The sequence below is a fragment of the Cherax quadricarinatus genome, chromosome 27 (assembly GCF_038502225.1).
Source record: "Cherax quadricarinatus isolate ZL_2023a chromosome 27, ASM3850222v1, whole genome shotgun sequence".
NCBI classification, from domain to species: Eukaryota; Metazoa; Arthropoda; class Malacostraca; order Decapoda; family Parastacidae; genus Cherax; species Cherax quadricarinatus.
Window position 1 is genome coordinate 16,309,109 of NC_091318.1, and position 26,727 is coordinate 16,335,835.

A 26,727-nucleotide genomic window follows, 5' to 3' on the forward strand; every position below is an offset into this window, starting at 1 on the left:
CTGAATGTTTTCTAACGAATTTATGTCCATTCTGTAATATGGAGACCAGAACTGAGCTGCATAATCTAGGTGAGGCCTTACTAATGATGTATAAAGCTGTAATATAACAGCTGAACTTCTGTTGCTTACACTTCTTGATATAAATCCCAGTAATCTGTTAGCCTTATTACGTACGCTTAGGCATTGCTGTCTTGGTTTAAGGTTATTGCTTGATAAATTAGACACATATGCAACTCTTGGGTATCTTTATTGAGGAAACATTTCGCCACACAGTGGCTTCATCAGTCCATACAATGGAGAAACGTGAAGAACAGGAGAATGAGGTAATCAGTCCCTCAACCTTGAGTCGATGTGGTCAGTCCATCAATATCAAGGTTGAGGGACTGATTACCTCATTTTCCTCCTGCATAACAAGGGGGTTTTCTATACAGTAGTATTTCATTGATGTCAGCTAGGCCTGTATACCTTCCTCATGTACTTGTAGAAATAAAGATTATTATTATTATAATTATTATTTGTAAAAATGAAGCATGGTAATACTAACGCTCAAAGAAATACAATATAACCTGCACTGCCAGACGCAGACCGCCAGTTCAAGCTATTTCTTTATTAATATTTAACTGCACAAATATAGACTAACCTAACCTGCAATAAAAAAAAATTTTATTTTTTAAATGGCGCGGAAATCAGCAAAACGTAATGCGTGCAAAAAGAAAGTCCGTTCTATTCAGAGGGAAGACTTATTTCATGGAACATGGCTGCCATCGGTTCCTACCCCCGCAACCCGGCCTACCTGAAATCTGTCTTGTATGTGGACTACCTAATCAACCAGGCTGTTGTTGTTAGGGGCATGGAAACCCACACAGCCATTACAATCTGGTTGATACGGCAGCTGTTGAAGGCAATGACCCAGTTTCGTCTTGAAAACTTTTTTTTTAATCGTTACTGCAATAATACATCTGCTGGATGAAGGTTGAATAATAATGGATACTGGCACTGTGTTTGGTAACTATGGTAGCCCTGAGTTTGACTATTTATTATACTTACTTAAGTAACTATCAATGGACTGAGTGCGAGTGCACGTTGCAGAAGTATGTGAATGATTTTCATGTATCAGAATGACATAGAGGAGAGTGGAAGTGAGTCAGATAAGTGTGGGATCTGGGGGTGTTTCAAAAGTGGGTGTGAACAGGAGGGGCGTGGGAATGAGTACGAGGGGAGTGGGCATGAGTAGGAGGGTTGCAGGTATGAACAGAAGGGTTTATATGAGGAGAGTCGTGGTTATGAGTATGAGTTGTGGGTACAAGTAGTAGAGTTGTGGGTATGAATAGGTAGGTTGTGTAAAGATGTTGGGAGTAGGAGAGGTTTTAGAGTAGAAGGGGTGTGAGAGTTGAAAGAAAGGCAGTAGATATGTGGAGGCGAGGTGTGAGAATGTGAGTAACTTGCAAGGTGTGAGAGTAAACAGTAGTATGACAGTGGGACGAAGTTGTAAGGGTGTGAGTGTGTGTGTGTGTACTATCAAACACATGAGAGGGAGTGTAATGTCAAATACATGAAAGTGAGTGTAATGTGAAATACATGAGAGGGAGTGTAGTGTCAAATATGGTGGTGGTGTAGGTGTAAGTTATCTTGCAGTGATGCAGTGGTGGTGTGGGTGTAAGTTATTTTGTACCAGTGATGTAGTAGTGTGAGTGTAAGTTATCTTGTTTCAATGATGTAGTGGTGGTGTGGGTGTATGTTATCTTGTATCAGTGATGTAGTGGTGGTGTAGGTGCAAGTTATCTTGTACCAGTGATGTAGTGGTGGTGTAAGTGTAAGTCATCTTGCAACAGTGATGTAGTGGTTGTAAGTTAACTTGTACCAGTGATGTAGTGGTGGTGTGGGTGTAAGTTATCTTGTACCAGTGATGTAGTGGTGGTGTAAGTGTAAGTTATCTTGTACCAGTGATGTAGTGGTGGTGTAAGTGTAAGTTATCTTGTACCAGTGATGTAGTGGTGGTGTGGGTGTAAGTTATCTTGTACCAGTGATGTAGTGGTGGTGTGGGTGTATGTTATCTTGTACCAGTGATGTAGTGGTGGTGTAGGTGTAAGTTATCTTGTACCAGTGATGTAGTGGTGGTGTAAGTGTAAGTTATCTTGCAACAGTGATGTAGTGGTTGTAAGTTAACTTGTAACAGTGATGTAGTGGTGTGAGTGTAAGTTATCTTGTATCAATGATGTAGTGGTGGTGTGAGTGCAAGTTATCTTGCACCAGTGATGTAATGATGGTGTAGGTGTAAGTTATCTTGTACCAGAGATGTAGTGGTGGTGCGGGTGTAAGTTATCTTGCACCAGTGATGTAATGATGGTGTAGGTGTAAGTTATCTTGTACCAGAGATGTAGTGGTGGTGCGGGTGTATGTTATCTTGCATCAGTGTTGGTGTAGTGTAGATGTATGTTATCTTGCAGTGTTGTAGTGGTGTAGATGTATGTTATCTTGCAGTGTTGATGTAGTGGTGTAGGTGTAAGTTATCATGCATCAGTTTTGTAGTGGTGTAGATATATGTTATCTTGCATCAGTGTTGTAGTGATCGACACCATGCCTAACCCTTCTAGGGTAGGGTAGGTGCCTGAGCCCGAGCCTTTAGCTCATAAGACTGTCATTCCCATTAGTCCCCTTGGGGCGGGGATGGCAGACCAGAGAGGCCTAGCTTGTGGCTAGGCCTGGGGACAGTTGGTCCCAAAGATGAGGAGGTACTTGTGCCTCCTCCCATGGGAGACTTAGGTCTCAAACACTCTCTCAAGAGGGAGCCAAGGCCGGGCCACCACTTGGAAAAGGCCCGGGCCGGGAGAATACCGGCGAATATTTAATAATAAATATGTGTTGTAGTGGTGTAGGTGTGAGTTATCATGCATCAGTGTTGGTGTAGTGGTGTAGGTATATAGTGTGGTTGCCCACACGTGGATGTAACTCGTACTTCATAAAGCTAACAAGGTTGCCAACATATGCACACTACCACAGTATTCACCAGCACGTATACTCGTTAAGCAACTTTTCTACACACCTACACTTCAAAAGTGTTGTAGTGTAATCTAATACTGCGCCAGTCATCCCTGCCACCCACACGTGTAGTCGAGAAATCACAATTAATGTTGTTAGGTAGGACACATATGTAACAGTTAGGTATCTTTATTTTGAAACGTTTCGCCTACATAGTAGGCTGCTTCTGTCGAGTACTGAAAAGTTGATAGAAGCAGAAGAGATAAGAAGACGATGTAATCAGACCATTACCCTTAAAGATGTAGTTTTGAAGTGGTCAGTCCCTCACTCACAGTATGAAACAATGGAAAAATACTCTTCTCCAGGCTGAGGGACTGACCACCTCAAACTAACTGTTGCATATGTGTCTTACCTAATAACCTGTCAGTATTTTATACCACTTTAAAATACACAATTAATGTTATAAAGCTTGCGCCTGTGGCTACACCTCTCAAGACCCACCAACAACAAATACTCTAGACTTCATGCAACTGAGCATTGATTCTCAGTTCTTGGTACAAAACTTAACTGTGAAATAAAATAATATTTCTGCAAGATACCCAAATATGACAGATAGAAAAATATTAGGAGAGGAAGTTAATAAAGGCTTAACTTACAGCACGCTTTAGTATACAACTGTCAACAAGCTAAGAACACATGACAGAAATACATATACCTAATTTAGATTTATAAGCCTTCCAAATAAAGACGCTCGGGAGGGGGATACAACCGGTACAGAATGTTGTTGTTAGTTTATTAGTGAGGGAAAATTAGTTGACACAAGTCTTTGTCATAAGATCCGGCACTATGAAGGTGCGGCTGAGGTGATGACTAGATTACCTGTGCTGGACCTTTGCTCTAGTGTGTGAGTTAGTTACCATTTTGTCCTAGGCACATGTCGATTAGACACTAGGCCTGTTGTATTTGCGTGCGTGTGCGTGTGTGTGTGTGTGTGTGTGTGTGTGTGTGTGTGTGTGTGTGTGTGTGTGTGTGTGTGTGTGTGTGTGTGTGTGTGTGTTTGTGCGCGTGTGTGTTTGTGCGCGTGTGTGTTTGTGCGCGTGTGTGTATGCGTGCAAGCGTTTGCTCGTGGTGCTTGCGCGAGAGGAGAGTTTAGAAGGGACCTGAAGAGGTAAAAGGATGGAGGTGGACTCAAGTGTGGCCGAAGTTGTGATGTGAGCGTGTCAAGTCAGTTTGGCAAGGCCGAGAAATGAGCCCTGGCTTCCTTACCCCTCACTCCCACACACTCCTGCCATCCACTGCGTGCACCACTTCGCGCACCACCTCGTCCACGTCCTACTGCGCCACCTCTTGCACGTTGTAAAGTAGGGTTTCCAAGACTTGCCTGTTAGTTCGCCTGGTCAGGAAGTCCTCCAGATAATAAGTTTTCTAACTTGCCACAGCGCCAGATACTAGAACTGCTCTGTTTTACGGTCCTAATATAATGTCACAGGCTACAAGTCACAGGCTACACGTCACAGGCTACACGTCACAGGCTATAAGTCACAGGTTACAAGTCACAGGTTACAAGTCACAGGCCACAAGTCACAGGCTATAAGTCACAGGCTACAAGTCACAGGTTAAAAGTCACAGATTACAAGTCAAAAGTTATAAGTCACAGATTGTAAGTCATAGGCTACAAGTCACAGGCTACACGTCACAGGCTACAAGTCACAAGCTGCAAGTCATAAATCACAGGCTACAAACCACAGGCTATAATTCACAGGCTACAAGTCATGAATCACAGCTACAAGCCACTGGCTATAAGTGTTAACCAATAAATTACAAGCTACATGTCACAATAAATTTTAACAATAACGGAAGCTTCTGTACTATTTAAAAGAGCGATAAGTCTCCAGGTTATTAATGAAGCGCTCATCGCTGGAACTGAACCGCCTGGTCCTTAAGATGACCCAGTGCCTGGTATCCCTCACCTCATGATGATAATTGTATTTTAAAGAATCATAAGTGCTGGATGGTGGCTGGGGGCGATATTTACATGGCAAACAAATCACGGTACGGATGGGGCTAGAACTCATTGCAAGTGAGTTGCCTAAGCCACTGGGCCAGATGGCTGTAAGATTCATCCAAGTATATTTATATAGCGTAGGGAGGTTAACATGTACCAGGAGCCCATGTTAACCTCCCTATGGTGTATAAACATACCTAGCTGGATGAATCTTATTGTAGCCAGCTGGCCCAGTGGTTTACACTGTGAACTGGAGTTTACAATTCACTTGCCATGAGTTCCAACCCCCATCCGTACCACGGGTTGTTTGCAATCGTGTTATTATGATTTCATGAGTCATTTCCAGGGTAACAATGAGTCATACAGACCCACTATTGTATTAAAGAGCGCTAAACCCATGTGAGTCAGTTTAAGACCTACAAGCGGAAGACCTCTGTCAAGTGACCAAAAGCTCAACTCAGCGGGCTGTCATTTAAGACCCGTGCCACAGGAAATTTACACAATTCTCCAGAGAACAAAATACTACTTATAAACAACTAGTGCATAATGAGGTGTGGTAAGTTGTGCTTGTGTGTTGCGGTGTTTGTGTGGTGAACACGTTGTGTCAAACATACTTATGTTAGTTTGTAAGTGTGTACCCTCACTGTCGAGCCTATCAGAATTTCTTGTTGACTGCCTGATAAACCAGGCTATTGCTGCCAGCAGTTCTCAAACATACACAGAAACTGATGATCTGGCACTTGTAACATACAGGCACTGATCTAATTTCCCTTGACAAATTAGATCAGTAAGGTGTGTGTGTGTGTGTGTGTGTGGGAACAGAAAGGAGTTAGGAACGTATACCAGGTGCATAACTGTAGGAAAGATGAGGAAGTTTCATCACCACAATCACCATCACGCTCCACCAATACCAAGACCACAACTGACGTCATCAATGCCACAAACACTGCCACTATAACCCCCACAACTGGCACCACTACCCCCTGGAACGCACACAAGATGTATCATAATTTATATCTGTAAAATACCGGAGGGACTAATTCAAATTCCGCAAGGTGCAAAAACCCTTACAAGATCGTGAGGTGTGGTTGATCTGCAAAATACCTTCAATGAAATGCTGAGCTGCATTAAGTTCAATAAGAGATTAACAAAGTACTCAACACTTTTCAAAACCTCCGTTTATATATAAAGATAATTAACAATGGTTCCATTAACATAATGCGCCAAACCATCCCTGATGAGTCGAGCTGTGGTGCCTTCGTCGGGCATGCTGCAAGCAACAAGTTTGACTAACCAGGAGACCTGGTTTGAAACAGGGCTGTAGGGGCGATGATCTCAGGAACTATCAACAGGTAAACAGAAAAATGTGGGCATGGTGGACATTGCAACACCGGGCGTGGGTATGGTGGAGACTCGTACACTTAGTGTCGATATGATGGAGATCTAATATACGAGGTTACTGGTGTACTAGTGTGGGAACAGGAGAGTATATCCCACTTTAAGGGCGTTGCCCCAAGCAAAAGCTTCTTTAAACCCACCAGTGTTTGCTCCACTCACCACATTTGCGTCGCTCTCACAAACCTACTCATGCCAAGCCCTGTAACCCCTTGTACCACCAATATTTCAACCAGTCTTCTGGACTTAATAACTTCCATTTCATTTATCACCATACCAACACCCTCCCTGACTTTTTGATATACTACAAAAGAAACGCAATCATCTAATATGTTAGAAAACTCACTTTATAATCCATAATACGCACAAATTTGAGGTAATTTCTTGCATAATGGGGAAAATGCGAAACCGAAAACAACCTCTAGTGTTCAGATATAATAAGGGATGTAAAGGGATCCGACAAATAAATATACTGATGCGATACGTCTATATTACCAGTTTAGTTATTAAACAACTTCTCACCCATTCACTTCTTAATTCCAAACCTCATACAGGAACACATGAACATACGAAAAAGCACTGCAGTAGGCCTACTGACTCATGCTAAACCAGTCATAACTCCAACTGATTATCGCAAAACAGGTGACAATCATGGAGACTGAAATGGTTTATCTCGGCCAATGCCATCAATGACGCCTCGCACACTTTTTTATACGAGGTCAGATATACATTTTTATAGTGTTATGTAATTTTACTTAATTCATCCTAATTTTGCATAACTAATTTAAAAATAAAAAAGCATTAGTAGCAGAATTGCAGGAAACTGAAAGACACTGAAGGTGAGATCTCCCAAGGAAGTTAAGGTAATAAAACAATGACTCGCCCACTCATACTCACACACGCATCAAAACCATTTTTAAAACTGCATAAACAATTCCTTTCAATGACGCTACTTAGCAATTTATTCCATTCATATTCAAATTCACTGCCCAATCTTTGCTCTCCGAGGCCTTTTCTAAATCATAATTTAATCAACTTGAAAACACAGTTTCAACTTTTGTCTTTTATAATTGTATCAACTCATTTATATCAATATTTATAACTATTTTCCGTTGTGCATCTCAATTTAGTCCCTCCCCCCAGTTTATGCCTTTCATGACTCTCAATGGATTTTCTTAAAAAAAAAAAAAAAAAAAAAAAAAAAAAAATCTGATACAGTGAGAGATATGAGGAAGTGCAAAATAAACTCAGTAAAAAGGAGGGGCGCAATGGGCACAATAAGGGAATACTAACAATGTTCGTAGTCCAAGACTATTCAATATCTTTCCAGAAGATATCAGAAACACTACTGGGACAAGTGCAGAAGTCTTCAAGAGGAAATTGGACAAGTATCTTCACCAGGTGTCAGATCAACCGGGCTGTGATGGATATGTGGGTCAGTGGCAACAGCCTAGTTAAGCAGGCAAGCACCAGACTAGGCCGGGCAGGACGGGCTCCGGAAGTTGAAAAATTATCGGAACTCATCAAAGGTATATCAAAGGTAAAAGTATACAGGGGATAAATTTTGACATCCTTCTCTCTCTGTCTTCCGTTTACTTATAGCCATTCTGTAATGCGGAGACCAGAAATGAGCTGCATAATCTGATGATGATGTAACCTTGGGACTTCGTTTATTGATCTGAATACGATGAACTCCAGTAATCTATATGTGGCTTATTATCTTATTGCCTTGCTTTCCCATTTACATCCAACACATCTCCAAAGTGGCATCATATGTTTTTTGATATGCTCTACCTTATTTAGTGTGTGTAAACAAAGACACACTCAACAATTCACAAACGGGTGAAATTTACAAATATTCAGTCCACAGCATTATTCGAACCTGCGCCCTCTGTATCAAAGTACACAGTACTTTTTGCCAGGTTCGAATCCTGTTGTGGAACGAAAAAAATATATATTTAACTGTGTTTACTTATTATTAAATTATTGTAAACTTATCTAAAATATATTTAGCTGGATTAGGCTAAATTAAACGGCAGTTGTTATAATAAGGTTAGGTAAGTTTTCCAAGGTTCTTTTGGTACAAAATTATTTTTTTACATTAACATAAATGAAAAAATAAATCTTTAAACGTAGAGAAAATTTTAGAAAGGACTTAATTTTACATGAGTTCTTGATAATTGACCAGTTTTACCTATTTGGCACAAGATTATATATATATATATATATATATATATATATATATATATATATATATATATATATATATATATATATATTTATTATTTTTATTATCACACTGGCCGATTCCCACCAAGGCAGGGTGGACCGAAAAAGAAAAACTTTCACCATCATTCACTCCATCACTGTCTTGCCAGAAGGGTGCTTTACACTACAGTTTTTAAACTGCAACATTAACACCCCTCCTTCAGAGTGCAGGCACTGTACTTCCCATCTCCAGGACTCAAGTCCGGCCTGCCGGTTTCCCTGAACCCCTTCATAAATGTTACTTTGCTCACACTCCAACAGCACGTCAAGTATTAAAAAACATTTGTCTCCATTCACTCCTATCAAACACGCTCACGCATGCCTGCTGGAAGTCCAAGCCCCTCGCACACAAAACCTCCTTTACCCCCTCCCTCCAACCTTTCCTAGGCCGACCCCTACCCCGCCTTCCTTCCACTACAGACTGATACACTCTTGAAGTCACTCTGTTTCGCTCCATTCTCTCTACATGTCCGAACCACCTCAACAACCCTTCCTCAGCCCTCTGGACAACAGTTTTGGTAATCCCGCACCTCCTCCTAACTTCCAAACTACGAATTCTCTGCATTATATTTACACCACACATTGCCCTCAGACATGACATCTCCACTGCCTCCAGCCTTCTCCTCGCTGCAACATTCATCACCCATGCTTCACACCCATATAAGAGCATTGGTAAAACTATACTCTCATACATTCCCCTCTTTGCCTCCAAGGACAAAGTTCTTTGTCTCCACATACTCCTAAGTGCACCACTCACCCTTTTCCCCTCATCAATTCTATGATTCACCTCATCTTTCATAGACCCATCCGCTGACACGTCCACTCCCAAATATCTGAATACATTCACCTCCTCCATACTCTCTCCCTCCAATCTGATATCCAATCTTTCATCACCTAATCTTTTTGTTATCCTCATAACCTTACTCTTTCCTGTATTCACTTTTAATTTTCTTCTTTTGCACACCCTACCAAAATTCATCCACCAATCTCTGCAACTTCTCTTCAGAATCTCCCAAGAGCACAGTGTCATCAGCAAAGAGCAACTGTGACAACTCCCACTTTATGTGTGATTCTTTATCTTTTAACTCCACGCCTTTTGCCAAGACCCTCGCATTTACTTCTCTTACAACCCCATCTATAAATATATTAAACAACCATGGTGACATCACACATCCTTGTCTAAGGCCTACTTTTACTGGGAAATAATTTCCCTCTTTCCTACATACTCTAACTTGAGCCTCACTATCCTCGTAAAAACTCTTCACTGCTTTCAGTAACCTACCTTCTACACCATACACCTGCAACATCTGCCACATTGCCCCCCTATCCACCCTGTCATATGCCTTTTCCAAATTCATAAATGCCACAAAGACCTCTTTAGCCTTATCTAAATACTGTTCACTTATATGTTTCACTGTAAACACCTGGTCCACACACCCCCTACCTTTCCTAAAGCCTCCTTGTTCATCTGCTATCCTATTCTCCGTCTTACTCTTAATTCTTTCAATAATAACTCTACCATACACTTTACCAGGTATACTCAACAGACTTATCCCCCTATAATTTTTGCACTCTCTTTTGTCCCCTTTGCCTTTATACAAAGGAACTATGCATGCTCTCTGCCAATCCCTAGGTACCTTACCCTCTTCCATACATTTATTAAATAATTGCACCAACCACTCCAAAACTATATCCCCACCTGCTTTTAACATTTCTATCTTTATCCCATCAATCCCGGCTGCCTTACCCCCTTTCATTTTACTTACTGCCACACGAACTTCCCCCACACTCACAACTGGCTCTTCCTCACTCCTACAAGATGTTATTCCTCCTTGCCCTATACACGAAATCACAGCTTCCCTATCTTCATCAACATTTAACAATTCCTCAAAATATTCCCTCCAACTTCCCAATACCTCTAACTCTCCATTTAATAACGCTCCTCTCCTATTTTTAACTGACAAATCCATTTGTTCTCTAGGCTTCCTTAACTTGTTAATCTCACTCCAAAACTTTTTCTTATTTTCAACAAAATTTGTTGATAACATCTCACCCACTCTCTCATTTGCTCTCTTTTTACATTGCTTCACCACTCTCTTAACCTCTCTCTTTTTCTCCATATACTCTTCCCTCCTTGCATCACTTCTACTTTGTAAAAAACTTCTCATATGCTAACTTTTTCTCCCTTACTGCTCTCTTTACATCATTCCACCAATCGCTCCTCTTCCCTCCCACACCCACTTTCCTGTAACCACAAACTTCTGCTGAACACTCTAACACTACATTTTCAAACCTACCCCATACCTTTTCGACCCCATTGCCTATGCTCTCATTAGCCCATCTATCCTCCAATAGCTGTTTATATCTTACCCTAACTGCCTCCTCTTTTAGTTTATAAACCTTCACCTCTCTCTTCCCTGATGCTTCTATTCTCCTTGTACCCCATCTACCTTTTACTCTCAGTGTAGCTACAACTAGAAAGTGATCTGATATATCTGTGGCCCCTCTATAAACATGTACATCCTGAAGTCTACTCAACAATCTTTTATCTACCAATACATAATCCAACAAACTACTGTCATTTCGCCCTACATCATATCTTGTATACTTATTTATCCTCTTTTTCTTAAAATATGTATTACCTATAACTAAACCCCTTTCTATACAAAGTTCAATCAAAGGGCTCCCATTATCATTTACACCTGGCACCCCAAACTTACCTACCACACCCTCTCTAAAAGTTTCTCCTACTTCAGCATTCAGATCCCCTACCACAATTACTCTCTCACTTGGTTCAAAGGCTCCTATACATTCACTTAACATCTCCCAAAATCTCTCTCTCTCCTCTACATTCCTCTCTTCTCCAGGTGCATACACGCTTATTATGACCCACTTTTCACATCCAACCTTTACTTTAATCCACATAATTCTTGAATTTACACATTCATATTCTCTTTTCTCCTTCCATAACTGATCGTTCAACATTACTGCTACCCCTTCCTTTGCTCTCTCTCAGATACTCCAGATTTAATCCCATTTATTTCCCCCCACCGAAACTCCCCTACCCCCTTCAGCTTTGTTTCGCTTAGGGCCAGGACATCCAACTTCTTTTCATTCATAACATCAGCAATCATCTGTTTCTTGTCATCCGCACTTCATCCACGCACATTCAAGCATCCCAGTTTTATAGTTTTTCTTCTTCTCTTTTTTAGTAAATGTCTACAGGAGAAGGGGTTACTAGCCCATTGCTCCCGGCATTTTAGTCGCCTCATACGACACGCATGGCTTACGGAGGAAAGATTCTTTTCCACTTCCCCATGGACAATAGAAGAAATAAAGAAGAACAAGAACTATTTAGAAAAAGGGGAAAAACCTAGATGTATGTATATATATATATGCATGTGCGTGTCTGTGAAGTGTGACCAAAGTGTAAGTAGGAGTAGCAAGATATCCCTGTTATCTAGCGTGTTTATGAGACAGGAAAAAAGAAACCAGCAATCCTACCATCATGCAAAACAGTTACAGGTTTCTGTTTCACAGTCATCTGGCAGGACGGTAGTACTTCCCTCTGTGGTTGGTTGCTGTCTACCAACCTACTACCTACATATATATATATATATATATATATATATAATGAGAGAATTGAGGCGAGTACATAGTATGTTATTTCTAGTCATTCCTTCTGTACATAGTGTGGACATTATGATCACACTTTTCGAAGACCTTAGCAAAATCTACCGATATTAAAACGTCCACATTTCGAAAGCTTGTCTTTCAAGGAGACCACAACCACGTCGCGAGAGGCTGGAGCAACCTGCTTTAAACACATGCTCTCATTATGTTTACATGTTGTGCTTCCATGTGTTTAGCAATGTTGCTTCTTAATTCTCTTTGTGATCTTGATGTGTGAGATCAGTGTTACTAGCTTATGGTTGTCTGATTATTTTACTGACACCTTTGTGGAATAAGGGAATATCTGAGACTAACTATGCGATACTTGCGTCTGAGACTGTCTATAGGATAATGAAGGTTTGTGATTATGAGTTTTTAATTTACTCGAACAAAGAGTTTAGTGAATACGGGCCTCATATAGAGTGCATGGGCATGCTGTCATGGTCTATCTAAAGTCAGGCAGGGTTATGTCAGAAATATTGAGTTTCTGTCACGTTCGTGACAAAACCAGTTGTCAATCTTTAGTCTGATGACGTATATATTTCGAAAACTGTGATAAAAAAAATACGAAGTGTAGTTTAGGAAACTTTAATAATGACAATATTTCGCCAGTATAACAAAATTTTTCAAATCAATGACTTGAAAAACCCAGTTTTACAGCAGAAATATTGTCATATTCAAATTTCTTAAACTGTACTTTGATATTTTATCATATAAACTGTCGGTATTCATTTACCATTATCATATTTGTTTTTATATTACAGACCAATTCAGCTTATTTTTTTTAATATCTGTGCTACTGTGTTAACTATGATATACAAGTTCATTACAATTACATTTTGCAATTAAGATGATTTTATTTTCGATTTTTTTTCAAAATAGTTTATATTCAAAATAAAAATTTTGAAATGAAAGCAGCAATCCTGGTCCTCACCATTTTCCAATTATACGAAAGTTATATAATTGGTATTTGGGTAACAGTAACCGGCAAATATATTTATCACTATGTAGATAAGACTGAAGAAGCCACTCGTAGTGAAACGTTTCCTATCATAAATGTCATAACTGTATGTCTTCCAAAGATAAGACTATTCTTCCTCTACATAATTCCATAAATTATCATTCATATTTATTACAAACTGTTATGCAGAGGTAATTCACACATCAAACGTTGTATTCATAATAAAATTTGCTCAATAATTAAAACCGACCATGAAATGCTTAGATCTATTTCTGCTGAATGAATTCTTTATTAAGTTTTCTTTTATATTCATTATCATGCCTCCGGACGTAATTTGAAAGAATATTAAGCTGTGTTTACTGTTACTAGTCCACAGTTATATTACCTGTCTTGCTAATACGAGGTTACAATAGTGTGTGAGGTTATATGAGTCTGAGGTTATAACAGTGTACGAGGTTATAACTGTGAGATCATAGCAGTGCGAGGGTATAACAATGTGTGAGATCATAACAGTGTGTCAGGTTTTAACAGTGTGTGAGGTTGTCATATACTATGTAGAGTGGATAAAAATTGTTAAAACAAGGCTGCCAGGCCCTCTAGCGCCTGAACGAGATATTACTTCCCCAAAAATAATAAGGTGAATTACTAGCTGCTGTTGATATTTTCATAAGTTGTAGTGTGATAAATGAGTGTATATATATACGACGCACTGTGTTATAAATTTACCATAAATATACGATTACATTACGATATTCGAGACAATTTTTCTTCAAAATAATGTATTCTCATAAAATTTGTGAATTTCAACATGAAATACACATGTACAACACCACTCAGTTCTCGGTATATATTTGGTATTTCTAGACTGATTAAAGCCTGGGAAGGCAGTCATGAAAGCCCTTTGCCAACTGTAGGGATGTCTTTTATGATTGTTGTTATCTACTAATGGTTCAGGGGTCGTAATCCCCGCGGGTCGGTCTCAGGCTTCCGTAACTAGGAATAAAAGAAATTTTATAAAATAAACTATTAAGAAATACTGGGAGTTTAATTACTATGGGATTTTCGTGTTCGTATAAGACGATGTTTGGATAGGTTTTTGCTGCGCTCGTTATTAATTAGTTAATGAATTTGCAGGCATTGTGGAGGACCCATTTTTGGGACAATGAACGTAACTAGGGTAATAAACCAGACCATCAACCAAGAGGACTGGTCTGAAACCAAGCCGCTAAGACCCCGAACCCAGGAACTATCAACAGACACACAAAGATATAATTTTAACTAATTTTTAAAGGGGTGAACCGGTAAGTCAGCGGAAGGCCTCGGTCAGATGACCAAAAGCTTCAGCTGTGGGTCATCATATGACTAAAACCCGCGTCAGATTTCCTGACAAATCTTATCTAACCTAACAGAGAGACGATAGGTAGGTAGCCTAAAGATATTTAATTAGCCTCCCACTACTCACATTCAAATAAGATAATTGTTTAAACAACAGTTTTTGCAACAAGGAATTCGTTTTAAATATAGTCCACACAAAAATTATTAAGACCAGAATAAATCCAAAATTCTGGTATAGATTTCGAAATGAGATAGAATTACATTTTAAATATAGCTTTGCAGGCCACAACAAGACCAATGCTAAAAGATGTCCCAATACACTGATGAACTTGACACTGAAGCAGGCAATTTTCCGATGACATGCAAAACTAATAACACTTGGGTAACATTATGCTAAGACAGTATATATCTCTTACCAAGTACCAATCCTATTTAAAACCATACATACTACGTAACATACAGATATATATTCAATTCTCATGACATAAAACAATCCTACTTCAGAGCAATATTAAGAAACAAAGAGAGGAAGATCCTTACAAACATGAGACTAATTCTACTTAGAAACATCCAATAAGGGTACACATTACACAGTGAGGTGTGTGAGGGAGAGACAAGGATGTGTTACACTAACATGTAGAGTACAATATGGAAAAAAAAGGCAGTGAGGGGGCCAGCCACTACTTACGTTTCTCACTGCAGTACTCGGTAGTCCACCATTCTCCTGTTCATTATACACCACGCTGCCATTCACCCACTTCTCTCTACTTACCTGTAACAAAAATGCCTTGTTAATTATCTTATGTACAATATAAACAAAGTAAAAAATAAATTTACCAATAAAACTGCATTTGTGAAATGAACATTATGACGAGGCTTCGGTCCGTCCTCGACCATTGTCCAGTCATAACTTGGTCCAGGACAGACCGAAACATCGTCAGGTTTCTCTCCTAAGTGCAGGTTTCTGGTGAATTGTTCCAGCCACGGTATTGTGGTGTTTTAGTCTAAATAAAATCAACATAAATTCATTGCCATGGTGGCTATATTCAGGTAGCACACGTGCATTGCTACATGCCTGCATATTATTCATTAATAAAAGGACCTCTTTACTTTAATAACTATATTATGCAACGCATTAAACTTTATTGCTCCAACCTGCATTGATATGGAAGACAATCAACCATACGCAGGATGTGTTTCCATCGTTGAGTCATCCAAGAAAGATATTCTATGTCCTGTAGACCCAGCCCTCTCTACCCTTGCACGAGTTATTCTACTTTAACCTTCAAGCCCTCGGTAGGCAAAGAGGCTGCAGCTTAACTTTCCTGAGACATCGGAGGTATAGTTCAACCCTCCCAAGAAATCCACGAGCTGGAGATTAACACTTTTAACAGGTAAATAAGATTTACGCAGTATGGTATAAACCTTTGGAAAAAATATTATCTGGTTTTGAAAGACACGTGAGTAAACACTAATACGTATTTATTAGAAAACGTTTCAGTCCTGGGACCTTGATCACTTCTAACATACAGAGGTTAAAAAGACAATATATACTGGCGAAGAGTGAGGTGTGAGTGACACATGGTGACCTGAAGAATGCCATATTGGGTTAAGGACAAGTAGACAACGGGATTATATGACTCCTGTATTGTTAGATAGGTAGTGTTTTGCCTGGTTGAGCATCATGTATGCTAAATGTTTTCGAAATTTTGTAGTTTCCAGTATTATGTATACGTGCTAGTGTTTGCTCGCTTGTCTTTCTAAATCAAAGGAGATTTAATCCAACACACTCAAGAATTCAAGCATCAGCTACATCCTTAAGAGTCGGGAACTAGAACCAAATCCTGTTTGTCACTCGAAATATTTTATCAGTAACACACTCAGAACATCAAGAGAGCACCAAGATACATAATACAGTGTGTTAGTCCATAATGTGTGGCATAACACATTAAAACGCAACAAATATCGTACAAAACTTTCACGAATAGTTAAAATTCATAAAGCAATGGTAAAAAAAAAATTGGAGATATTTATTAAAACGCGTAAATATACGCTGTTATTTTGTGATGAGGGAACTATTATAAATTTCTCAAACATCAAAATATCTTAAAAAAAATAAGTTTCATTATTTTTGTTTGTTTTCTATTCATAATCACATTCCAAATTATCCAGAAGCCTGTACAAAAAAAAAAAAAAAAAAAAGACGACTTAATAAATTGGCAAGAGCATGCCTGCCGTAGCTATCACATATGCACAGCTTAAAACAAAAGTGGGAAAATTGGCACCCACAAAGTCCATCATCAATCTACGCCCCGCTTTAAAGTAAGATACATCAGCAATGAAGGCTTTAAGTCCATCAGAGGAGACATTCACAATTTACAGCATGGAAACCTGAGTGATTTACCTGTGACCGGTTTCGAACGGTTTTCTACCCATTTCCGAAAACTGGCAGTAAACCGAAAGCGAAAAATTATAGACCCAATAGCTCTAACTTCATAAATCATCAAAATCTCGGAACGAGTCCTAAGAAACAAGACTGATAATCACAAGGAACTGCAACAACTGTAGAATCCATTGCAGCATGGATTTAGAGCAGGTCGCACCTGCCTTTCACAACTGCTACACCATTACAACATAGTCTTGGATGCACTGGAAGACATACTAAATGCTGATTTTGCAGAGCCTTTGACAAGTGAGATCACGGTGTGATTACGCACAAAATGCGTGCAAAATGAATAACTGGAAAAATGGGCATATAGATATTTAACTTCTTAATAAAGTGAAAAGCTGTGTTCCTCATAGTACGGTACTCGCCCCACTTCTGTTTCTCATTCTTGTATCTGCCAAATATAAGGACATAAATCACTGCTCCGTAACATCCTTTGCTGATAACACCAGAATATGAGAGAGGCGTCCGTCGAAGATACAGCGAATTTTCAGGCGGATATATAACAAGTCTTCCAGTGGGCCTCATACAACAATACGATGATCAGTGAGGACAAGTTCCATTTGCTCTATTATGGAAGAATGAAGGAAACAGACTGAAACGGTGTCAATTTTTTAAACTCAAATCAAAAGGGGGAATGTTTCACACGTGAAACTTGGGAATTATGATGTTAGATCTTACATTCTAGGATCACAATAATGTTGCTAATGCTACCGCAAGGAAAATAATTAGCTACATAACTAGAACTTTCAAGACAAGATGCTGAGCCAATGATGATACTCAGGTCACTTGTTCCGTCCCTGCTAGAAAAGTGCTCTATACTATGAGCCCCTTTCAAGGCAGGCAAGACTGCTAAGCTGGAAGACATAGAGAACCTTCATTGCGAGTATACATTCAATCAAACATCTAAACTACTGGGAACATCTGAAGTCTCTGCAACTGTATTTGAAACGTAGACGAGAAAAGTACTTCATAATTTACATCTGAAAAATCCTGGAGGGACTGGTTCCAAAAATGCACACTTAAGTCACTCCGTACGACAACAAAGAGACTTGGCAGATAGTGCAGACTGCCTGTGATAAAAAGCATGGGTGTGATAAGTACACTAAGAATTCTACGAGTGTCAGAGGTCCTCGACTTTTAACGGCCTCCCTTCATGCATAAGAGGAATTACCAACAAATCTTTGGCTGCTTTCAAGGGGTAACTGGACAAGTTCCTCAAATCGGTTCCAAGCCAGCCCAACTGTGATCCGTATTTTGGATTGCATGCGGCCAGTATTAACAGCCTGGTTGATCAGGCCTTGATCCACCGGAAAGCTTGGTCTGGGACGGGGGCACTGACCTTCGAAAACACCCTTCAGGTATGCTACAAGTACCCCAGCAGCCCGGCTTGAGGCCATACTTCCCTGATGATCGCTTGGTCAACCTGACTGTTTATGCTGGCTGCCCACAGGTGTACACAACCATCACAATACGATCAATACCGTTGATCTAGCATTTTTAGAAAGAAGCTGTCCAACTTCTTGAAAACTTTTATTTTCGTTCTGGTAATATTTCTGGTAAGTGTTGGTAATGTGGTTAAGCGTCTTGAACCAAAGATATTGAAGCAGTGTTCTCTAACTGTATCCATCGCCCTTTTTCCTTCTGCTTTTGACCGAGTTTATTCCACACTTTCTTCCACATCTTTTGTTTCATTAAGTTGTTATAGAAGAGTGCAAGGTTAGGGACTAGGTCGTTCAGTATCCTCCATGAATATACTATCAGGTCGGTCGGTCGGTGTCGGTCTCTCTTTTTATTCCCAAGAGAGAGAGTCAATGAAGCTAGGGATCCTTGTCAAACCCTGTGTAAAGAGAGAGAGAGAGAGAGAGAGAGAGAGAGAGAGAGAGAGAGAGAGAGAGAGAGAGAGAGAGAGAGAGAGAGAGAGAGAGAGAGAGAGAGAGAGAGAGAGAGAGAGAGAGAGAGAGAGAGAGAGAGAGAGAGAGAGAGAGAGAGAGAGAGAGAGAGAGAAAAGTCCAAGTGCTCTGAGGAATTCCCAATAATCTGGATATTTTAGTGATGGCCTTTGTACATGTTTCAGCTCTCCAATCATCTATCGCTTTCCCTCCTATTCTTTACCCACAACTTCTTTCCATTATTTCGGCCTACCCCAATCCCTCTCCTCCCTTCATCCCTGTCCTTCCCTTATCAGTATGATGGCTTAAAAAAAAAAAAACTTTCCCTCCCTGAAAGATGCTGTGAGAAGAGAACATCATTCAGGACGCGAGAGCACAAGTAATCTGTAAAGCCCTATCTTATTTTCAACGTTCTCATAATTCACTGTCATTGTTCCTGGTCACTGCCTTGTGTTTTCCAAATGACAGCTCATCTAACATTAATTGTTCTAAAGTCTTACTTGTTCCTTACTCTCTATTATATGGTCTACCTGCATTTAGCTTCATATTTGCTACTTCTACTTTTCCATCACCAACCTAACCGTCCACTCTCAAAAATTCGCTATTATATGCAAATACTGGAATTAGTCTAGTTTCTTGAACAGATCAGTCAAGATGATGATAGCCAGGACATACTCAGGTGACCTTCATATACGACAGGCAACAAGTGCTAGCAACTACCAGACAACCAGCTAGTGTTACGTGTACCGTTATTATATTCGTGGACAGTCTGGGGAAGCACTTAATCCACAGGGGTCATACAGCTCCAAGGAGGAAAGGAAGATACATTTCCCTGAATCAAGAGCCCTTCACAAGCATCAAGGCACCCACTGAAGAGATTAAATGTATGAAGAAGAATGAACACTCCAACATGATAATTTATACGGACTGTATAATCATTACCATTAATAGTTATGAACTATTTTAAACATCTTGTAACTAAGACTGGCAGTACACATAATATGACGGACTGCCCGGAATGAGATGTGTAAAGGAAGTAATTACAGAATATTGCACAAGCCAAGATACAGTTGGTAGCGTCATGACATTTCAGTTAGTTGGGTTGACACTGAAAGTGCCGCTGCTTTTCATTTCTTCCCCAATCCAGAAAAAATATAAATGCAAATAATTCATCTAATCCTAATCGCTTAGCTCTTAACTTCTTCCTAATTCTTCTGATACATCCTACAAAATGTTCACACGAAACAAAAATCAGAATACTGTGGCTGGAAAATATGACAAGCTCATTTAATAATGGTCTGGGACTGACCGAAACTTGGTCCGGTTTTATTTCAACTTGATGGTCTTGTGATTCTCCCTACAAAATTGTGGTAACTTGTAAGCCCAATAACTTTATTTGAAACCCTTTATTACAGTGCTATTTATTGCTGTTTATTCCCAAAGAAGCAAGATTGACTGAGTAATGGTAGGTGTGTTTCCTCTTAAAAACAAAACGTATTACTTCCATTATAAAAAAGTGTTGGGGAGTAAAATGAAATGCAAGCTACTGCATTTCACTTTATCGTAATTTTCAATACTCCAAACAAAGATAGAAACTACAAATAATTGAAAACAAGCAAGCGAGTACACACACGACAAAGGGGGATACCAACAGGGAATACACCAACAAGTGCTGGATGACATATACACGACTGAGGAGGAGGTGAAGAAGCTGCTAAGTGACCTTGATACCTCAAAGGCAATGGAACACGACATCTCCCCGTGGGTCCTTAGAGAGGGAGCAGAAATGCTATATATCCCATTAACCACAATCTTCAACACATCCCTTGAAACTGGGCAACTACCTGAGGTATGGAAAACGGCAAATGTAGCTCCCATTTTTAGAAAAGGAGACAGAAAAGAGGCGCTAAACTACAGACCAGTGTCACTGACGTGTATAGTATGCAAAGTCATGGAGGAGATTATCAGGAGGAGAGTGGTGCAGCACCTGGAATGGAACAAAAGTATAAATGACAACCAACATGGTTTCATGGAAGGCAAATCCTGTGTCACAAACCTTCTGGAGTTTTATGATAAAGTAACAGAAGTAAGAGACGAAAGAGGTGGGTTGATTTCATCTTCTTGGACTGCAAGGCCTTCGACACAGTTCCTCACAAGAGACTAGTGCAGAAACTAGAGGGTCAGGCGCGTATAACGGGAAGGGCACTTCAATGGATCAGAGAATACCTGACAGGGAGGCAACAACGAGTCATGGTACGTGATGAGGTATCACAGTGGGCACCTGTGACGAGCGGGGTCCCACAGGGGTCGGTCCTAGGACCAGTGCTATTTTTAGTATATGTGAATGACACGATGAAAGGGATAGGCTCAGGGGTGTATCTGTTTGCAGATGTTGTGAAGTTAATGAGGAGAATTAAATCAGATGAGGATCAGGCAGGCCTTCAAAGAGACCTGGGCAGGCTGGACACGTAGTCCAGCAACTGGCTTCTCGAATTCAACCCCGCCAAATGCAAAGTCATGAGGATCGGAGAGGGGCAAAGAAGACCGCAGACAGAGTATAGGCTAGGTGGCCAACGCCTGCAAACCTCGTTCAAGGAGAAAGATCTTGGCGTGAGTATATCACCGAACACGTCTCCGGAAGAACACATCAACCAGATAACTGCTGCAGAATATGGGCGCTTGGCAAACCTGAAATTAGCACTCCGATACCTAAGTAAGGAATCTTTCAAAACATTGTACACCGTATACGTCAGGCCCATACTGGAGTATGCAGCACCAATTTGGAACCCGCACCGGTCAAGCACGTTAAGAAATTAGAGAAAGTGCAAAGGTTTGCGACAAGGTTAGTTCCAGAGCTAAGGGTAATGTTATATGAAGAAAGGTTTAGGGAAATCGGCCTGACGACACTGGAGGACAGAAGGGATAAGGAAGACATGATAACGACATACAAAATACTGCGTGGAATAGACAAGGTGGACAGAGACAAGATGTTCCAGAGAGGGGACACAGAAACAAGGGGTCACTCTTGGAAATTGAAGACTCAGATGAACCACAGGGATGTTAGGAAGCAGTTCTTCAGTCATAGAGTGGTCAGGAATTGGAACAGTCTGGCGAGCGATGTAGTGGAGGCAGGAACCATACATAGCTTTAAGACGAGGTATGATAAAGCTCATGGAGCAGGGAGAGAGAGGACCTAGTAGTGTTCAGTGAAGAGGCGGGGCCAGGAGCTGAGTCTCGGCCCTTGCAACTACAATTAGGTGAGTACACACACACACAGCTACTATAGCCTGACTGACTGATTAAGCATCTCCTGTATGAATATGTTAGTTTACAAATGTGTCGTAACTACTCTCACTTGCTCTTATATTAACTTCACTTTGTCTATATTGTATGATGGAATGACTGCATCGTCTTTACATCTCCATTGCTTCTGCTGTCTTCTCTGCATTCGACTGAAGATGAATCAGACACATGTGCAACATCTAGGTATCTTTATTATGTAGACGTATCGCTAACCACTGGTTGACGAAACATCTATATAGTAAAGATACCCGGATGCTGTACACGTGCCTAATTTATCTTGTCGATATTACGTACCAAGCCTAGTGTGCAGGTGAAACCTTCCGGAATAAAGGTACCTACCTGTTGCACACGTGTCTTACCTGTGTCTATATCCTATGTTGAAAATGATATATAATACCAACAACTTGAAGAATAGGACATATGTGCAAGAGCTGGGTATTTATTGTTGATTGAAACGTTTCGCCTACACAGCAGGCTTCTTCAGTCAAACAGAGACAGCAGGCATGACAGCGAAAATGATGTAATCAGTCCATCAACCTTGGAGAAAATTCTTTTGAGGTGGTCATCTTCCATGAGAGGTAAAATACTCTTGTCTACAGTGATACAGTTCATGCCGGTTAATAAACTTACTATAACTGTATACTTCCACAATCCATTTACATCTGTGTTTATTTACTACTAGACATTTAATAAGACTTTTACGTCCATGGAGGAAGTCAGGGGAAAGTAAACAGTCAAGACAGACCACTTCAAGACTGGGTTCTTCTTCCTTCCTTCCTTAGGAAAACTCTCACCCCGGAAAAAACAACTAAACTTTGGCAAATTTTTGATATATCACCAAAACTAACATAGCAATATGACCTAGACCTGGCCTGGGACCTGGCCGCGGGGGCGCTGACCCCCGGAAACGTCCTTCATGTAACCTTGCAAAAAAAAGGTACAATGCAGATTAAATGACTTAACCTACCTAACAATTTGCACAGCTATATTCCCACTGTTTATTCTGGGGAAAGGGTGAGGGAGGTAGAGTGAGGGGGGAAGGGTGAGGGAAGAAGGGTGAGGGGGGAAGGGTGAGAGAGGTAGAGTGAGGGGGGAAGGGTGAGGGAAGAAGGGTGAGGGGGAAGGGTGAGGGAAGAAGGGTGAGGGGGAAGGGAAGGGAGGGAAGGAAGGGAATGGGAGGGGGAAGGGGGAATGGGTGAGGGAGGTAGGGTGAGGAGGTAGAGTGAGGGGGAAGGGTGAGGAAGAAGGGTTGAGGGGGAAGGGTGAGGAAGAAGGGTGAGGGGGAAGGGTGAGGAAGAAGGGTGAGGAAGAAGGGTGAGGGGGGAAGGGTGAGGGAAGAAGGGTGAGGGAAGAAGGGTGAGGGGAAGGGTGAGGGAAGAAGGGTGAGGGAAGAAGGGTGAGGGAAGAAGGGTGAGGGTCGAAGGGTCAGGGAAGAAGGGTGAGGGAAGAAGGGTGAGGAAGAGGGTGAGGGGAAGGGTGGGGAAGGGAAGAAGGGTGAGGGAAGAAGGGTGAGGGGGGAAGGGTGAGGGAAGAAGGGTGAGGGAAGAAGGGTGAGGGGCGAAGGGTGAGGGGAAGAAGGGTGAGGAAGAAGGGGGAGGGGCGAAGGGTGAGGGAAGAAGGGTGAGGGAAGAAGGGTGAAGGAAGAAGGGTGAGGGAAGAAGGGGGAGGGGGAAGGGTGAGGGAAGAAGGGTGAAGGAAGAAGGGTGAGGGGGGAAGGGTGAGGGAAGAAGGGTGAGGGGGGAAGGGTGAGGGAGGAAGGGTGAGGGAAGAAGGGTGAGGGGGAAGGGTGAGGGAAGAAGGGTGAGGGGGGAAGGGTGAGGGAAGAAGGGTGAGGGAAGAAGGGTGAGGGGGGAAGGGTGAGGGAAGAAGGGTGAAGGAAGAAGGGTGAGGGAAGAAGGGTGAAGGAAGAAGGGTGAGGAAGAAGAGGGAGAAGGGAAATGAAGAAGGGTGAGGAAGGGAAGAAGAAGAAGGGTGAAGGAAGAAGGGTGATGGAGGAAGGGTGAGGGAAGAAGGGTGAAGGAAGAAGGGTGAGGGGGAAGGGTGAAGGGAAGAAGGGTGAGGGGAAGGAAGGGTGGGGAAGAAGGGTGAGGGGAAGGGTGAGGGAAGAAGGGTGAGGGGAAGGGTGAGGGGAAGGAAGGGAGAGAAGAAGGGTGAGGGAAGAATGGGGTGGGAAGAAGGGTGAGGGAAGAAGGGTGAGGGGAAGGGTGAGGGGAGGGTAGAGGAGGGGAAGGGTGAGGAGGTAGGGGAGGTGAGGGGAAGGGTGGGGTGATGAGGGGAAGGGTGAGGAGGTGAGTAGAGGGGAAGGGAGGGGAGGTAGAGTGGGGGAAGGGGGGGAAGTGAGGGAGGTGAAGTGGGGGGAAGGGTGGGGAGAGAGGTGAGAGGGGGTAAGGGGTGAGGGAAGGTAGAGTGAGGGGAAGGGTGAGGAGGGTAGAGTGGGGGGAAGGGTGAGGGAGGTAGAGTGAGGGGGAAGGGTGAGGAGGTAGAGTGAGGGTGGGGAGGGTGAGTGAGGGGAAGGTGGGGAGTAGAGTGAGGGAAGGTAGAGGTAGGGGAAGGGTGAGGGGGAAGGGTGAGGGGGGAAGGGTGAGGGAAGAGTGAGGGGAGAGTGTGGGGAGGTAGAGTGAGGGGAGGTAGAGTGAGGGGAGGTAAAGTGAGGGGGGAAGGGTGAGGGAAGAAGGGTGAGGGGGGAAGGGTGAGGGAGGTAGAGTGAGGGGGGAAGGGTGAGGGAGGTAGAGTGAGGGGGGAAGGGTGAGGGGGGAAGGGTGAGGGGGAAAGGTAAGGGAGGAAGGGCGGCTATTCAGTTAACTGGTCATTAACTTGTATTTATTTATTTTATGTCTCTGCAAACAGTACATTGAGATTTTCTTTACAATAGTCACTAGTGGGTTGCAGTGCAGAGAGAACCTCTGTTATGCCTGGTCATTATGGGTCAACTTAACATTATTGACTTACAGTCTACTTAACACTATGGAGTATATCATAGTTGTACAGTAGGATAGTAATTATTTCATAGTTGTACAGTAGATTATTAATTATAAGTGAATTAAATTTGTATAAGACAAAAGATGTTTTCATATATTCCAAAATGCTTTTTGTAAAAACAATGATTCAATTATATTCCTGTCAACAATGGATAGAAGGTTCAAAGTGATTGTTGAAGTTATGATGTGGGAGTACATAAGTATGTGTGTACTGAGTATTCAGCGTTTAGTCTAGGGTGATTAAGTGGCTTTTGAGAAGAGTCTTAAACTGATTTTCAGACCGGGTTATTTTAATATTTTCTGGTAATGAATTCAATATTTTAGGGCCCTTTATGTTACCTGGAAGTTATTCCGGGGATCAACGCCCCCGCGGCCCGGTCCATGACCAGGCCTCCCGATGGATCAGGGCCTGATCAACTAGGCTGTTACTGCTGGCCGCACGCAGTCCGACGTATGAGCCACAGCCCGGCTGATCCGGCACTGACTTTAGGTATCTGTCCAGCTCTCTCTTGAAGGCAATTCCCCTAATGCTTGATGGGAGGCTGTTGAACAGTTTTGGGCCCCGGACACTTATGGTGTTTTCTCTTAGTGTACCAATGGCGCCCCTACTTTTTATTGGCGGCATTTTGCATCGCCTGCCCAGTCTTTTACTTTCGTAGGGAGTGATTTCTGTGTGCAGATTTGGGACCATTCCTTCCAAGATTTTCCAAGTGTAGATTATGATATATCTCTCCCTCCTGCGTTCCAACGAGTACAAGTCAAGTGCTTCCAAGCGTTCCCAGTAGTTAAGGTGCTTGACAGAACTTATACGTGCAGTAAAGGATCTCTGTACACTCTCTAGATCTGCGATTTCACCTGCTTTGTATGGAGATGTTAATGTACAGCAGTATTCCAGCCTAGAGAGAACAAGTGATTTGAAAAGGATCATCATGGGCTTGGCATCTCTCGTTTTGAAAGTTCTCATTATCCATCCTATCATTTTCTTTGCACGTGCGATCGTGGCACTGTTGTGATCCTTGAAAGTGAGATCCTCAGACATTACTACTCCCAGGTCCCTTACATTATTTTTCCGCTCTATTGTATGGCCGGAGTCAGTATGTGCATAGAGTTTTTACACAGTGTGATATGGACACGAGGTATATCAAAAAGATATCTGTCTTGTGTTGTGGTCATGTGTCCTGTTTAGGTTGGTGAGGAGAAGTTTGAGTGGAGGGTTTATATTTGCGTGTATTGTTCTGTGTATGAAGTAGGCACATGATTAAGTATGGATGTTCTTAATGGTGAGCAGATTCAGATTTTTGAAAATTGGTGGAGTATGTTGGCGGAAGTAGGAATTCGTTATCATTCTTACTGCTGCCTTTTGCTAGGTTATGAGGGGTTTTAGGTGATTGGGTGTTGTTGATCCCCATGCACAAATTCCATATGTAAGATAAGGGTATATGAGTGTATGGTACAGTGCCAGGAGAGCTGATTGTGGAACGTAGTACCTTATC

General features: G+C 41.7%; 1 protein-coding gene across 5 annotated transcripts in view; it reads right to left on the minus strand.

Moving 5' to 3' along the window:
• LOC138853274 (pumilio homolog 2-like) overlaps positions 1 to 26,727 on the minus strand; it is a 439,987-nt gene that overhangs the window by 253,930 nt on the left and 159,330 nt on the right. For 4 of the 5 annotated variants that reach the window (XM_070089036.1, XM_070089035.1, XM_070089037.1 and 1 more), the window contains exon 4: positions 15,304 to 15,387. The exons of the other annotated variant lie outside the window; for it this stretch is intronic. In XM_070089036.1, the coding sequence (XP_069945137.1) occupies positions 15,304 to 15,387 (84 nt within the window). The remainder of the gene's footprint in view (positions 1 to 15,303; positions 15,388 to 26,727) is intronic. 5 annotated transcript variants of the gene reach the window in all.